General features: G+C 40.8%; 1 protein-coding gene and 1 long non-coding RNA gene across 13 annotated transcripts in view; one reads left to right on the top strand and one right to left on the bottom strand.

Moving 5' to 3' along the window:
* The window catches only part of LOC107270320 (nesprin-1), an 89,019-nt gene that overhangs the window by 23,683 nt on the left and 49,126 nt on the right, over nucleotides 1-16,210 (top strand). For 10 of the 11 annotated variants that reach the window (XM_015745234.2, XM_015745238.2, XM_015745228.2 and 7 more), the window contains 14 exons: nucleotides 895-1,047; nucleotides 1,128-3,375; nucleotides 3,460-4,771; nucleotides 4,852-5,215; nucleotides 5,292-5,900; nucleotides 5,979-6,764; nucleotides 6,849-8,009; nucleotides 8,212-8,307; nucleotides 8,404-9,180; nucleotides 9,266-9,916; nucleotides 9,985-11,229; nucleotides 11,310-11,648; nucleotides 11,942-12,247; nucleotides 12,646-12,797. In XM_015745234.2, the coding sequence (XP_015600720.1) occupies nucleotides 895-1,047; nucleotides 1,128-3,375; nucleotides 3,460-4,771; nucleotides 4,852-5,215; nucleotides 5,292-5,900; nucleotides 5,979-6,764; nucleotides 6,849-8,009; nucleotides 8,212-8,307; nucleotides 8,404-9,180; nucleotides 9,266-9,916; nucleotides 9,985-11,229; nucleotides 11,310-11,648; nucleotides 11,942-12,247; nucleotides 12,646-12,797 (10,199 nt within the window). The remainder of the gene's footprint in view (nucleotides 1-894; nucleotides 1,048-1,127; nucleotides 3,376-3,459; nucleotides 4,772-4,851; nucleotides 5,216-5,291; nucleotides 5,901-5,978; nucleotides 6,765-6,848; nucleotides 8,010-8,211; nucleotides 8,308-8,403; nucleotides 9,181-9,265; nucleotides 9,917-9,984; nucleotides 11,230-11,309; nucleotides 11,649-11,941; nucleotides 12,248-12,645; nucleotides 12,798-16,210) is intronic. The other variant, XM_015745231.2, reaches the window with a different exon arrangement.
* LOC112494744 lies at nucleotides 307-1,019 on the bottom strand. Of its 2 annotated transcripts, none has more exons than XR_003060501.1 (3): nucleotides 879-1,019; nucleotides 581-795; nucleotides 307-495 (listed from the first exon to the last, which is right to left on the bottom strand). It is a non-coding gene; the product is annotated as an uncharacterized LOC112494744 (long non-coding RNA). The 2 variants fall into 2 exon arrangements; XR_003060502.1 differs by having other exon boundaries at nucleotides 307-490.

The raw sequence follows: 16,210 nt of genomic DNA, 5'->3' as shown, positions 1-16,210 counted from the left end.
AGGTGGCCCGATGCATTGCTTTTGGGCAACCATAGATTACACTGCCTTCTCGTATAATTCATCCAGCTTTAAGCTTTTTATCATCGGAGGCAGCTCAAGGTGGCAAAGGCTTCGACATGTTATTCCTCTGTGCAGTAGAATAAGCGTGTCCGGTACAGCCTGTGAAGTTGAAACTTCATTTCTATTCATAAATTTGAAATTGCTATTGGTCGCTTCTATCAATTGAACAGAGCCAAACCGGTATACGTTCCATTTTGCACGTTACGAAGATGGCACGTAAATAACTGATATTTTCATGTACTTCAACTTCACATATTTACTTCACAATCTACGTAATACAAACGTGACCTGACGTGCCAACTTTGTAGCAGCTTGTCGTAGAGCTTTCAGGCTTTAATCTTGTATCGTCTTGTAGGAAGGAACGTGCTGACATTGAGATGTGCCTGGAGAATTTTCTCACTTTCTTTCTCTCACTGTCACTTTTCTTCATCTTCTCTTAACGCATCAATGATAATTAGTCTAACATATAAGTTGGCAAGCTTACGTATGTATGTTACGTACGAACTGAGCTTATACTCACTTGGTGAAGGGAAAACAGAAAAAGAAAACAATAAATCACGAAAGTTTCAATCAACGAGATCAATATTAGTTTTGTTTCGAATTCGATTCTTACTTTCAGCTATGTTGTCATGTCATGGAACTCGGAATAACTCGAACGAGAGATGTTCACAAAATTTCTCATGTCATTTGTTCGGACACATGGTGGCGTTCGCATGTTGATTTACTCGTAGGCATCTAATGTTTGAAAGGGCATTCACGGCTCTATCCAGATCAGCTTCATCTGATTGCATCATATATAATTTTTCACTTATACAAACCATATTTGTCCCACAGAGCCTGATTGTAAACCTGCGACAGAACGAAGCTGAGTTTGACAAGATGAGCGACGATTCTTCAGAATTAATACAGATTAGCGGAGAGACAAGATTTTCAGCAAGTGTTCAGCAAGTTACGTCTCGATTCCAATCAATTCAGACCACGGCAAAGGTGAGTGGTGTTGCAGACTTTTTTTTAGTAAAATCTTATAAAGTTACCAACTGTCACTTGGAAATTTTGTTTTTGAATAGGAATTGGTTAAGAAGTGCGAACAAGCCACGGCTGACCATGCTGTGTACCTTGAACGATACAAACAGTGTTCAGAGTGGTTAGCATCAGCACAAACGCGCTACCAATCTTCACGTGATGGTACTTCAGGTACCAGACAAGAATTGGTATCTCACATTGATACACTGAAGGAACTGATTGCTCAGCAATCCTCGGCAACGCACCTGGTGAACAGTACTGTTGAAGCTGGTGAACGATTGTATCCCAGTACCGGAACTGAAGGTCGTGAAATAATTCGACAGCAATTGCTGGATCTTCAACAAGCCTTGGAAGCATTGTACGATGGCGTCACGTCGACTGAACGTGAAATTCAGGCGAAGATTTCACGCTGGTCAGGATTCGACGAGTGCAGTGAAGCATTCAAGAAGTGGCTCGATGAAGCGGAGTCACAGCTAACTTCAGAAATCGAACTGAAGACCACCCTGGATGAGAAGCGGGCACAACTCCAAGTTTATCGCACTTTCTTACACGATGCACAAAGTCATCAGCAGGATCTGTTCGATCTGCGTGATAAAGCTGACAATCTTCCGGATCGTAATGAAAAGATTGACCACGTTCTTGAGGAATTGACGAAGAGGCATGCTGAAGTACTAAAACGCGCAGTGCGCTTCGTTGAAAGATACGAGGGCATAGTCAGTGATCATCAACAGTACAGTAAAGCAGTACTAGACACTCACGAGTGGCTTGATGCAACTCATAATGCTGTTAGTTTATGGGGCGATGTGGAACTTGAACGTGTATCTCTTCACACGAATCTTGATCGGTTACAAAATCTATATCAGAGTCTCCCGGAGGACGAGCCACGTGTACAGCAGATCCGCGCACTTGGTGAGAAAGTTATACCTGGTACACTAGAATCCGGCCAGGTTAACATCCGCTCGCAGATCGATTCCTCGCAGCAAGAATGGGAGGGTCTTGTCTCAGCAGTAAAATCTACGATTGAAGCGCTCGAAAACAAACTTCAACAATGGACCGAATTCGAATCTCTGAAGGAGCAGTGTCTTGCCTGGATCCGAGAGACTGATACTAAGTTACATGCAGTCGATTTAAAGTCTACTTTGCCTGAGAAGAAAGAGCAATTGGAAAAACTTCGTACGCTTCAAGGTGAAGTACGTGCCAAGGAATTGGAGATAGATGCTGTCACTGAAAGGGCACAACAGCTGCATAAGAACATAACTTCACGTACTTCTCACATATCCGAACTTGGGATCAAGTATCAGCAGATTTCGAGTAAAGTCAAGGATCTGAACAATCGCTGGCATCAGTATGTCACTAGTCATCAGGAGTTTGATAATCAATTATCTGAATGCATGAGATGGTTGGAAGATATTCGAAACAAGTTAGCTTATTGTTCAGACCTCAGTGCGTCATCGCAGAAGGACCTAGAGAGCAAGATGGAAATCATTCAAGATTTGTTACTATATAAGGAAGATGGCTTCACCAAAGTTCAGGGCATTGTTGAACTGGCTCAAGCTGTCCTGGCCAATACTGCACCGGCAGGTCACAAGGCTATCAACGACGCCTTAGCTAGACTTCAGGAACAGTGGAGTGCACTAGCTTCGAAGATGCTTGAGACTAAAACCAATTTGGATGACTCTATTAACAAGTGGGCTGGTCTTCTTGAGCAAATACAGTCGATAAACAAAACTGTCGAATATATGCAAACGTCTGTCGATGAAATTTCACAATTCCAGACTACGATGTCTGAGAAGAGATCACAGCTGGAAAGAATAAAAGCTCTTGAGGAGAAGGTGCGCTGTGAGAACATCGAGGTGGATAGTTTAAAGGCCAAGGTCGCTGAAATGATAGCCAGTGGTCAGCAAGGATTGGCTGCTTCTCAGGCTCAAGATATTCTCAACAGATTTGATTCCTTATTTGAGAAGATCAAGTCTCTATTGTCGGAACGCGAAGATCAGTACAAAGATCATCGTCTCTATAAGGAAGCTCATGATGATCTCATTGGTTGGCTTAGCCGTGCACGAGAAAAGATACCGTCGATGAAACAACGATCATTGAGTGATAAATTGGCAATTGAAAATGCTGTGGCACCGCTTGAGAGTCTCTTGAATAAGAAAGCTCAGGGTGAACTTCTGGTGGAACAGTTGCAGAATACTGGAAAGGTCGTATGCGCAAGTACGAGTCCTCAGGGTCAGGATGTCATTCAGAATGAAATTCGTGCGCTTACTGAGAGTTTCGAAGGATTATTCAAAGGTAAGGGAATTTATGGTTATACTCATATTTTTGTGTTTTAGGATAAAATATGTAACAAGTATTTTTTTTTGTAACTCCCTATAGATATTAAGCAACAAAAAGATCAACTAGAGGCTACAGTTTCACAGTGGCGAGATTATAAGGACGAGTACGAAAGACTCAGTGATTGGTTGCAGCAGTTTGATATTTTAGTTAAGGCCCAGAAGAATGCTCTGCTGCCAAACGTCACTGAGAAAGAGAAGCAGGTCTTGGAAGTAAAAGAGATTCTGAACAATTTGTTGAAGGGTCAGGAACAGATTGACAAGTTCAACAAAACTGCCTCTGGACTTCTTTCATCTCATCTTGACACTTACGTCAATAATCAACTTCGTCATTTGAATTCACGTTATCAAGTTCAAGTAAATCTTGCCAAAGATGTGTTGAATAAAGTTGAAACAAATTTGGCTCAGCATAAGGAGTACGAAGCAAATCTTAGTAAGGCTCATGCATGGATAGAAAATGCTAAACAGATCATACGCCAAGGAACCGAAGCAGCCTCCACAAGCAGCCGCGAAGAATTGCAGTCGAGACTCGATCAGATTCAGGAACTTTTGAGAAAACGTGAAGAAGGTCAGAACCTCGTGCACCTTACTGTGAACTGCGGTGAGAAGGTGATGAGAAACACAAGATCCGACGGACGCGAGGATATAAATGTGCAATTAAAAGAAATCCAAAATGATTGGGAACGTTTGGTGAAGAAGATCTCAACGACAAAGGTTCATCTGGAAACTAGTCTTCTTCAATGGGCCGATTACAGTTCTTCCTATTCCCAACTTCAACAATGGATCAACGACAGAGAGGCTAAGCTACAACAAGTTTGTGAACAGAAAGTGTCTAAAGCAAGAAAAGGTCTCGCCGGTCTCAGTTCTCTTGCAATTGGAGAACGCAAAGCGAATCTTCGTCAGACAAACAGCATCGTTCAGGATATTGTAGCATTTGAACCAATGATCCAATCAGTGACTACTAAGGCAGAGGACCTTCAACAAGCTACACCAGCTACAGAAATCTCTATAAAATATGAAACGCTTAGCAAGCAAGCACAGGAACTGTACGCTAAGCAAAAGGAAACTGTGGAGCAGCATCAGGCTTTCATCGATAGCGGAAATGAATTCATCCAATGGATTCGTGTGGCTAAAGAAAGTCTTGGCAAGTGCTCCGAGCCTACTGGTGACAAGGAATCTCTTGCTAGCAAGATAACTCAACTCAAGGTCTTAGAAAGTGAACTTCCTGAGGGTCAGAAGAAACTTGAAAAAGCTTTGGAACAAGGTAATGCTGCATGCCAGATGGCGGATGCTGAAGATAAGGAAATCATAGAGGAAGAGGTTGCTCTTCTTCAGGAGGAATATGATAATTATGTGTAAGTATTAGAACACACTGGTGGATCACTTGAAATTGTTAACAATAATTACTTAATAATCGGGTACATATTTCTTTCAGGGATTCGCTAAACAATACAAAGAGCTTACTGGAGATTGGCATTGTCAAGTGGACTGAGTATGAGGATCAATTCTCTGAAGCTACCGATTGGCTCACGCAAACAGAACAATTGGTCCAGCCGTTCAACAAACTGCAGGATAGTCTTGAGGAGAAGAAAAACGTTCTTGAACAGTTCCAAATTCATTTACAGACTTTGTTTGATTGGCAAAAAGAACTTGATCGGCTGAACATGAAAGCTCAGATGCTTTTGGAAACTTGTGCGGATACAAGAATTTCCAATGCCATTACCCAGCTCACAACTAAATACAATGCGTTGCTGTCACTGGCCAAAGAAATTATGAGACGATTAGAATTGCACTATCAGGTAATAAGACATTTTATTTTCAATCTAACTAACTGATTGCGCAAACAATACAATACAAATATTATATTCAATGCAGGAACACCAGCAGCATAATACCTTGTATCAAGAGTGTCAAGATTGGATAGAAAGGACCAGAGATAAGCTTGGCGAATGCCAGGAAATTCCGAATACATTGACTGAAGTAAATAACAAGCTTCATACTTGCAAAGCTATACGACAAACACTGGAACAAGGGCAGAACAAGCTTCGATATGCCTTGGAATTGAAAGAGAAAGTGATCATGAACACCGAACAAAACGGAGCAGCAAAGATTCAAGAAGACACCGAAAATCTAAAGACAGAATTCGATAAGCTATTGGCAGACGTGGAAGAAGCTAGGCAAAAATTATCAATCAGAGCTGGTGCTTTGGAAGAACTGAACAAGATGCATCGTTTGATAGCTGATTGGCTAGAAGAGATCGAAAACAAGGTTCAACCGGAAGAGGGACATCGGAACGATCTAAGTGAGAAACGAGCTCTTTTAGAAAAATATAGAACTGCTCAAAGAGATATTCAGGGGCGTGGTGAGACCATAGATCGCCTTAGGGCTCGTTTATCTGAAGACTCCAGCATCCCGAAAGGTCCATACGAAACCACCATAGAGAAGTATGAAGTACTTAAGAAGCTTGTAGTGGAAAGGATCAGCGTAAGTATCTTACGACCTTTAAAATATTATAAAAGCTATTTTTATATTTAATCAGCAATCAATTATTTATATTTACAGAATTTGGAAGATCAGGTAAAGGAACACGAGAAATTCCAGCAAGCGCATAACGATGCTGCTGAATGGGTGAGACGTACCAAGGTAGAGTTACAACAATATAGCGACACGCATGGCGAAAAAGAAACAGTATTGGATCGTGAGAATAAAGTCAATCAAATAATGTCCACAATGCAAAAGGGTGAATCTTTAATAGCTAAAGCGATTGAATTAAGCGACAATGTTATTTCCACCACTGGACCTGAGGGACAGGATTCAATTAATCAGGATGTGAAGCAACTACAGGCTGATTGGAAATCTGTACAGAATCAATGCCAAGAGTCGAAACGTACTCTTGCTAATTGCATTGCTACCTGGTCCCAATTTACCAGTGCATTTGACAGCATGAAGGGATGGATTGATCAATTCCAGAAGAAGATCAACAATGAACTCTCTAAAGACAACAAGACTCCTGAAGATCTGGAACGTTGCAAGCGTCTTGTAGATGAAGCTGTTCGTCAGAAACCTGTTCTAGAAGATCTGAATGACAAATGCGAAGCTCTCCTTGAGATGAGTGCATGCAGTTGGGCCAGGGACAAAACAGTACAGTTGCAATCTACCTACACTGCATTATTAACTGATGCGCAAGGATTGGTGTCAAAGGTGGAGAAAAATCTGTCGGATCACACGGAGTTCCTCAAGGCTAAGAAAGAAATGGAAGATTGGCTTCATACTGCACACGGCTCTGTGCAAGACTGTATTGGAGTTGGAGACGTGAACTGGGCGAAGGATAAATTAGAAACTACTCGAGTAAGTGAATAAAATATAATTAGATAAATGACAATTATAAAAAATAAGAATAATTCTTTACTTGCGCAATGGTTGATGTTTCAGGTTGTTGCTACGCGGATTACCGAAGGACAGCATCTTTTATCTACTCTTCAGGAAGCTTTTGGAAAAGCTATAAACACAGCACTTCCGGAACAACAGAAACAGCTTCGCACTGACATGGCAAGCTTGCGATCCAGTTGGGAACAGTTGAGTATCGATCTTACGTCTGTACAAGCTCAGGTCAAATCTATTCTGAGCCGCTGGGAAGATCATGCCGAAGCACATGATCGTTTTGCTAAATGGCTTACTGAGACAGAAAGCTCCATCAAGACTTTACCAAATACCAAAGGTGAATTTGGTGAAATGAAGACATTACTCGAGCGTTACAAGCACTTGCAGGAAGAAGTAAAGAACAAGAGATCAGATCTGGATCATCTGCTAGCCGAATCTGCTGAACTGTCCAGTTGGGCAAAGAACAATGCTACTCAAGAACAAACAAAGAGGTTACTCACACGCTGGGAATCTCTAGGAAATCGTGTAGACGAACAAAAGCGCCTTGTTGAGGATGAAATGCAAGAATACAATGCTTACCATGCTGCTCTGCAGGAAACCGAAAAGTGGCTGCTGCAGATCTCCTTCCAATTGATGGCACATAATTCCTTGTATATCACCAACAAAGAACAAACAATAGAACAAATAAAACAACACGAGACACTTCTGGATGAGATACAAAAGTATCAGGGCGTCCTTGATGATTTGAAGTCTAAGGGATGTGGTCAAATCGAACGTTACGTCTCAGTCAGTCCTGCTATTAAATCTACTATAAAAACTCAACTTCAAAATGTCCAAGAAAGCTACAATTCTCTACTCAGTACTGCTGTGCAGATCAAGAATCGTCTGTCCGAATCTTTAGCTAAATTCCAGGAATATGAGAACACTCTGGAAAGCATCATGAAGAACTTGGATAGCTATGAGCCCGAAATAGCTCGTGAAATCGAGGCACCATTGGACACTCTAGAAGCCGCAGAACAAAGTCTCGAAAGTGCTCGTACTCTTCACAATAAACTTCAGGCCGAAAAAGGTCGACTTGCACTTGCAGTTGAAGCCTGTGAAGCTGCAGCTGCTTGCGTTTCCAGGCCAGGAAGTCCTCTGGATGCACCACCTGTTCAAATTCCAGCAAGAGAAGTCGAAGTTCGCACTAGGCTTGAAGACCTCATTGACCAGGTACACAGCTTATATGTTCCAACTATTTTTTAAATGTAATTGCACGTATCCAGTGTCAACTAATTTTATGCACTTGTTTCTTTTTTTCCCTTATACACTCCCAATATTGAAGTGAATTGCATATACTTACTCGAAATTCCTCTTGTTTTTTGTTTTGCATGTTGATTTGATTGTCCTTGATTTTTTTGCTCCTGCCGTGCAGAAAGATAACGAGGATACTGGCGACCGGCTGAAAGCCTTGCTAGATAACATAGAGCGAAACGGCTTCTTAGCGAAACTTAATCAAATGTGTGATAAGGTTTGCATCCTGTTTTCTTTGATTTTGCACAGTATTTACTAATCGTCAGGGAATTATCCTATAAATATCATTTCATGCATTCTTTCTGTAATATAGATGCAAACACACTTGACGAACGTGACCAAAGCTGTGGGTAGTCTAGAGGAACAGACGCGTCAGAAGAACGCTCTTAAATCGTGGGTCAACCAACAACGTGCACTTTGTGCAGAATGGAAGTCCCGTCCGGCGAAATTACGTCCAGAAGCTGCGCACGCGGAATTGCAAGCAATGAATGAATTGTTGTCCAGTGTCGGAGAGCGTCGTTCACGAGCACTGACTGAACTGTCTCTAGGTCCTGAAGATGAACTTGAAGAGGGTTTGAATAAATTGGAAGTGGAGCTGATCGAAGCTATTGCTGGAAAACAAGCGACTCAAGATCTGATTCAGAAATACCGATCTCATGTGCAAGATATACAGTCCTGGCTCGACGCGTTGTCGAAGAAGGTCGATGTTGTCGAAAGAGGCAGTGGCCTTACGATTGGTCAGAAAATCTCAACTGTCAAGGAAATCACCTCGGAATTCGAATCTCAGGGACCGGAAAGATTGGACGAAGTCAAAAAACTTGGTGATCAAGTTATGGACTCGGTTAGCAATCTTGATTCACAACAGATTGAAGAACAAATCAAGTCTGTCGAGAGACGTTATGGAGACATCGGTAAGAAGTTGCAGAGAAAATCTCAAGTCTTAGATATGACTGAGCAGGGCATTGAAGCTACAAGGAAAGAAATTGAAGAAAATCGTGAATGGATCAATGAGAAGAAACAGGCTGCAAGAGCTTCAGGTCCACTTGGGTACGAGGCTAAACAGGCTGAAGAAAAATTACTGTCACTCAAGGTAAAGTCATCTTTTATCCTGGCATTATTTTAATATATTTACCATTTATATATCTGCATGTATATTTATTTTATTTTTCGTACAGTCTCTGTTAAAGGAAGCTGAAGGGAAACATGTTCTCATCGACACCCTGGAGAAACGCGTTGGAAACATGCAAAATGAATTAGAATCCAGTGAACAGCAACAATTGGAAGCTGATACAAGAGCTTTACGTAGTGAACAGGTCGAATTGTGTTCGATTCTACGCGAAGAAATCTCAGCAGCAAGTGCAGCTGCAGATGCTCGCCGTAAACTAGAAGGTGATCTTGAAAAAGCTCGTGCTTGGATAAAATCGAAGAGTAATGATTTGAAAAAGCTCAGCGGTTATCTTCCCTTAAAAGCTACCAAAGTTGAGCAGGACATTACTCAACATAATGGACTTGAAGCTGAGATCAAGTCTTTCAACGAAAGTGACCTGAATGACATTCTCAAGCAAGGCAACAACCTATTAAAAGAGTGTAATGAGGAAGATCAAGCACGTCTGCAAGCTCTATTGGATACTGTGAACGAAGAATACGATGCTTTAAAAAAGGAAGCTCAAGAAAAGCAGGCTTCATTGGCGGATCTTCTTCAAGGTCGTAAAGCATTCGAGAATGAAATGGACAAGTGTCAGCGATGGATAAACGAAGCAGAGGTTGCTACGTCCACAGAAATTCGCACAACCAGTGTGGACGTTCTTCGCGAGCAACTGGCCAAGGTAAGATTTCGTATTCGTATATTAAACAATTTTGTCTTGAATATGCGCAATAAATTTTTATTTTACAGTACGACCGATTGAAGAAAGAAGCAAAACAATATGCGGAGGATATTGAGAAGATAACTCAACAGGGAAAATCAATTCTGCCAACTGTGAGCGATGCAGACAAGCTTGAGCTGAGTGAACAACTGAAAAACATGAAAGACGCTCACAACAGAGTAGCTGGAATAATAAACGAAAGAGCCGCTGCATTGCAAACCAGCATCAACGAAGCTGAGGAAGCGGCTGCTCGAGTAGCTGAAGCTGTTCAGTTCATGACAGACATTCAACGTGAGCTTCATGAATTGAACAAACCAATTGGTTCGCGCGTAGAAGACGTGGAAGGAATGCTAGCTGCCTATGAGAGAATTCTAGGAGATCTGAAAGCAAACAAAGCCAAACTGTCTGATCTGCAGTCCGTGAATGTGGGTGATCTTCATGGAGTGGTTGGCCAACAAGATGATCTCATAAGAGCCTTAGAGGCACAGATTGCCAAATTACGCCAACTTCTTCTACTTCGTCAACAGTTCATCGCCCTAGTTACTGAGATCATGACGTTCATCACCAGGTATACAGAAGTGGTACGCGATATTGAGAAATCTGGACAAACCACCGAGGAGAAGATCAAACGATATGATGATGTCATCGTGAAGATCCAGGAATGTGAAGCCACCCTGGCTAGTGCTACTGACAAAGGTCAACAAATTGCAGTCGAAGGATCAGCTGCCGACAGGAATAGCGTTACGGAACAACTGCAATCCCTGAAACAACAGCTGCAAGCTTTAAGACGTGCTGTCGAGACACAACGAGAGCAACATGAATTAGCAGCAGCTGAACATAGACGATTAGCTAATGAGCTTGCAGATATACTCGACTGGCTCCAAGGAAAAGAAAAGGATGTAAAGTCACGCCCTCTCCTGGAAAGAGATTCCCAGAGCGTCGAAGCTGAGTTGAAGAAGCATAAAGTCCTCTGTTCTGAGGTTAACGAATATCTAGACAGGATCAGGACCATGAAGGACTCTGTACGACATGAGGAAGGAATGCCAGGATCTCTGAAAGAGATGTTGAGTGAAGCTGTCTCATTACTTTCTTCACTTCCCAGGGAAATGGAGGATCGTGGAACTTACCTGGAGAGTAACATGCAGATGAGGTTGGACTATGCTGCTCTTACTGAAAAACTGCACAACTGGGTCCGTGAGGCTGAGATTCGTCTACTAAGTGGCAAAGAGGGTCTTGATTTTGAAAATATACTTAGCGACCTGGAGGAGCATAAGGTGAATATTGAATAACATTCACCTTTGGTAGTACAACGTGATAGTCTTCTAATTTCTATTTTTAATTTCTTTCTTCATAGATTTACTTCAGTACAGAAACTTCTATTCGTGAGCTGGTATCACAGCAGATTCAACAGGCAGCGGATAAGATCTGGCCATCTCTAAATAGTTCTGAACAGGAAGAATTAAGTGGCGAACAACAGCAACATACTCAGTTATTGAAGAACACCCTGAACACTGCCAAATCGCAACGGGCACGACTGGAACAAGGTGCCGAAACTTGGCGGGATTATACACAGACACTAGAACGGGTTAAAGCGGTTATCGCAAGAACAAGATTTACGGACGAGCCAGTATCAACATTAGCCGGACTTCAATTTAACATACAGAAGATTACGCATGCTTTGAATGATATTCAGGTAGGTCATTGCTCGCTTATTTAACATCTCTAATCGTCACTGGTAAAAGGCAACTAAGGAAATATGAGTTGAAAGGTCGATCATTTGTAAACACGTAAAATGACATAATTTCTTGATATTTAAATAGAGTTGACATCAGCCTAAAGACGGTACAATTTCATCACGCTAAACAAATAATCAAATGCTCCCATGACATCATCGACAAATAGTTAGACTTACCGATCAGGATTATTATTATCTTACGACATCACGATTGCCAAGTTAACCTTGCGACTGGTATTCTTTACTTACAGAATCAACAATTCGAATTGGACCTGTTAAACGAGCGTGGTCAAGAAGTTCTTCGTTTGGCTGATGCAAACAATAAGAAGATAATCGAGGGTCAGTTATCGGAGACAAGTTCTGAATGGCGAGATCTGGTCTCTGGCTTGGAAGGGCGTCGCGACGCTCTCGAGGCTCTTTCTAGACACTGGGAAGAATTGGAATCGCGCTGGTCCGTTACTGAAACTCGACTGAACGCTACTGAGGAAAGAAGTAAACTAATCGACACTGTAGTGCGATCGAAGCAACATCTGATCGATACCGCAAAGTCTCTAAACGTAAGTCAATCGTTAATTTCATTGAAATGCGATAATAGAAAATTTAGATTAATTCAGTAAACTCTTTTTGGAATAATTAAGATTGGTCGTTACTGTTGAATAATTTTAAGGGTCGTTGATCACCAATTATATTGGGCCAGCTGTTTATTCAGGAAATACATTAGCGTGTGGTAGCTAGTCTCCTTTTTCAACTCTACCCTTCTCGTGTTCACCAAACCCTAATAGTTTTGCTGTGTGTCAGACTCGTACGAACCGGTACGACTGGTGCGTGACGTTCTGAACTTGTGGACTGCGACATGTAACTTTGTTCCAGTCAATTTTTATCATTTAATACGAACACGCGGGGGGTCAGAGCCGTTTATCTGCAGTATCTTCATTGTTGACTTTTATGGGAACAGGAACTGCTGGAGGAGGCTGAGAAATATAAGCCAGCTGTTGAAGAAGTCAGAGCTCTGGCTGGTCCCGTCCTCGCTTACCTGGCTGCCTTCACCGAGACACCGGCTCGAACCCTTGAAGAACGACTGGACAAACTTCAAAAGGCTGCTGAGTCGTGAGTGCAGAAACAAATTTATTCATTGCTGCTCGATCACGGGTTGGTCTGCCTGGGCCCGTTCCGACCTCTCTTGGGGTCCGTTTAGGATGACGCAGGGCCTCCCCTATGATCAAGTTTGTTAAATAGGATTCCTTAAATTATAAATTAAATATCAACAAGGACAACTTAATAGATGTGTTATATCAGTATTATTCAATTTTTACATTGCATTTCACTCACTTTCAATGTCGCATTATCGAATTTTAAATCTGAAAATTAATTATGACAATGTTCCTTCAATTAAGAATTTTCATTAAAAATAATCACTTTCTCGCAACTGCATCGTTATATTACAAGGCTCTTATTCTTGTGTATAATTTTCAATTAGGCTTTGGAGCTTATTAATTGATTTACAGAAACCCGTTATTAGATCAGGTTTAGTTGGCTCACTGGCACGAAATATCCACCCACGAGCAGCTTAGCATGTGCATGTGTGATTGTGCACTGAGCTTGCGCTTTTTCCTTCCTCCTTATCAATTACTTTCTTATTTCAGCAATTATTCCTAATCTATTTCTTGCAATCACATATCATCTTCGATTTTACAGGATCAATACTGTCAGATCAGTAAGAGCAATCTCTCTTATTCCTAGACACGAAAGATACTTGTAACTTAAATTATTGCATATTGAATTCAACGAAAATATTTGAAAAATATCACATACATAGTTTTAATTAAAAATTTATGTATTCCATACCCATAAAATCGCCACGTTAGCTGCGCTATATTTAGACAATATCTTTCTGCCTTTCTACAGGATAATTATAACGTTAAAACATCAAACCGAGATAGCACCTCGTATTACGAATGCAGTCGGAAATGCGTGCAGCTGAAGCAAATAGTATAAAAATTGTTTCATATTGAAAAATACGCGAATTATCTTTTCATTCATTCCATCCCAAACAATCAGTATGATATTAAAATCTTGAAAGTTACATTCTGTTTGTTAAAAGTTCTATAGATAACTGTACCGCAGCATCCTGCAAATTAGATACGAATATTTTATCACATGAGTTTACGTACAGAAGTAACTACAAATATTACTGTCTACAAAATACAATAGTATTGTTTCCAGAAACATGAATGCGATATTGATATGATTGAAATACCAGTCATAGAGAGTGATCAATCATATACAAATACAACACTATAGAGTAACACAATTTATTTGACAAAATCCAATAAAAATATTATTCAAAAACAAAGTCAAGGCCAATATCTCACAATGCAACATCAGTCAAATGAAAAGTCAATTCTAATTCATTAACGTTCACTTCCGGTTTCAAAGTTAATTTTACCAGACCATTTCCGCATTTTACACTCTGACAACAGTCCACACCTATTTACATGCGTGAAACACGTGAGTGCACAAACGCATTTTCACACTTGACAGACAATTCGGTATGTTAGAGACGCAGAGGGAGAAGAAAGAAAAAGAGGACAAATAAAAAAGGAATCAGGAATAATTTTTTGTTTGGTCACAAGTATTTTAGTTCATTTTCCTCTTCTCCCTTTTGCATCAGAGTCTGTTGTCCTTAGTCTTCTCTTCGCCTTCCATTCAATTCTATTTTTATTTCTATATAAGATCTCTACGACGGTCACGTTGGTCGACTTGTATATAACGCGGAAGCCACGGCCCGAGCGAGCTTCAAATAGAACAGAATAGAGTAGAATAAAATAGATGGAAGACATTGTTGATTCTTTGTGCCATCGTTATTCCGCTACCAAATTGTTGGCCAGCTGGGTCTGTCAATTTTCAATCTCTTCTCAGTTGACATCCAACAGCATTGAGGCTTAAATATTAACCACTTGTCAAAAAGTCAATCGCCATTTTAGAGAATGGTCTTAACGTATTGTTCATTCAGACACATTATCCATTACAGTTTACCGTTGACCGATCCATGAACACTTTATACATCCTGTAATTCCGTTGGCAGAAGATTTCTTCTCGAAAAGATTCGTAAACGACGCGCACGTGAAATATTTCGTTGGATCACGCGACCTCAGCGCTACATTCAATTAGCAACGAGGTATCCAATTTAACGAGGCATTTTCACAGTGCTGAATGCGAAATTGCGGACGGTCACTTATTAGTCATCCGATAATAAACGTACCTCGAGACGCCGTTAATGTTTCGAGAACTTTCGAGTCGTAATCCAATTTTATTAGAAACCATGACAAAATCATGAGTAATACGATGGTATCTAATTCTAAGTAAACTCAATATGAAATCAAGTAAATAAAAAAAAAGTATGCAAGATACGTTTGTTCGTTCGTTAAAAATGAAAAAATATGATTGTACGTTTATAGTTTTTTAATTTTACCGGATCAAAAAATTGCGCGCAATTAAATTCAATAGGTTGAAGGTCAGAAGTCATAGATACCCACGTACATTAGAAACAATCTAATATTGGTCAGACAAGTCTGGACTGTTGCAACTCGAATGACATTTTTCTGCACTTATCGACGATCTCGAGGAGTCCCATCTCGGTGACCTCGGGCGAGGTCGTAAGTGAATCCCCACGCGATCATTGCATCGAATTTGTCTGATTGGTCGAATTGCAGCGCACTCTACGCGGCGTAATCGTGAACGATAATTTATTAAAGCTGTGACGCCTCTCGCTAACGCAGAGCTTGCATCATTTCTCGAGCTACGTCATAACTAAGTCGGTAGTATGACACAAGATTGGTAAACACTTGGACGCGCGAGAAGGAATAGTAGGTGGAAGAGAAGAAAGAGGTGGAGGACATGTTTTAATTCCTTGCTGAAGGCTGTCGTATAACGTCCATGACATTAACTTGGTCCTACCGATTTCTTTACTTTTCTATTGGATGGAGGTGGGGATCTCTTTCTCCTTCATTATTCTCACCACATATTCTTATGGATCCAGTCGTTTTTCGATAGATCTGTTGAGCACTCGTACTGCAACGTGATTCGACGTCGCGAATTATCGCAACCACGTGCCAACTGCTAAACGTCATTGGATCAGTCTCATATTTCGTTCTAGAAAAAATATTAAAACTACTGTAACAGTGAAACAGATAGGAAGATAGTGAACGATTATATATTAATTTGGTGCAATATGAAAATAGTTTGAATTAGGATCGAATTAAATATTTGATTTCGTATTGAATTTTGTGAGGGAAGATTTTAGTACATACGTTTGTTTCTACAAGAATTTTTATGGTATTTCGTACCGACTGGAATGACTGTTTGCGATGAGCTTACGTTATCGCGGGCACGATGTCCTTGCCAGGTAAAATAATTTGAGAATTTGATAACACTCGAATTAATTGATTAAATCGGGTTCCTTTGTTTTTTTATTCTTCGCTCAGCATAACGACGAATTTATATTTGGCTACGACTCATCG

The sequence above is a fragment of the Cephus cinctus genome, unplaced genomic scaffold (genome assembly GCF_000341935.2).
Source record: "Cephus cinctus unplaced genomic scaffold, Ccin1 Ccin1_scaffold0727, whole genome shotgun sequence".
NCBI classification, from domain to species: Eukaryota; Metazoa; Arthropoda; class Insecta; order Hymenoptera; family Cephidae; genus Cephus; species Cephus cinctus.
The sequence above is the reverse complement of the archived record's forward strand: the minus strand, read 5'-3'. Positions and strand labels throughout refer to the sequence as shown.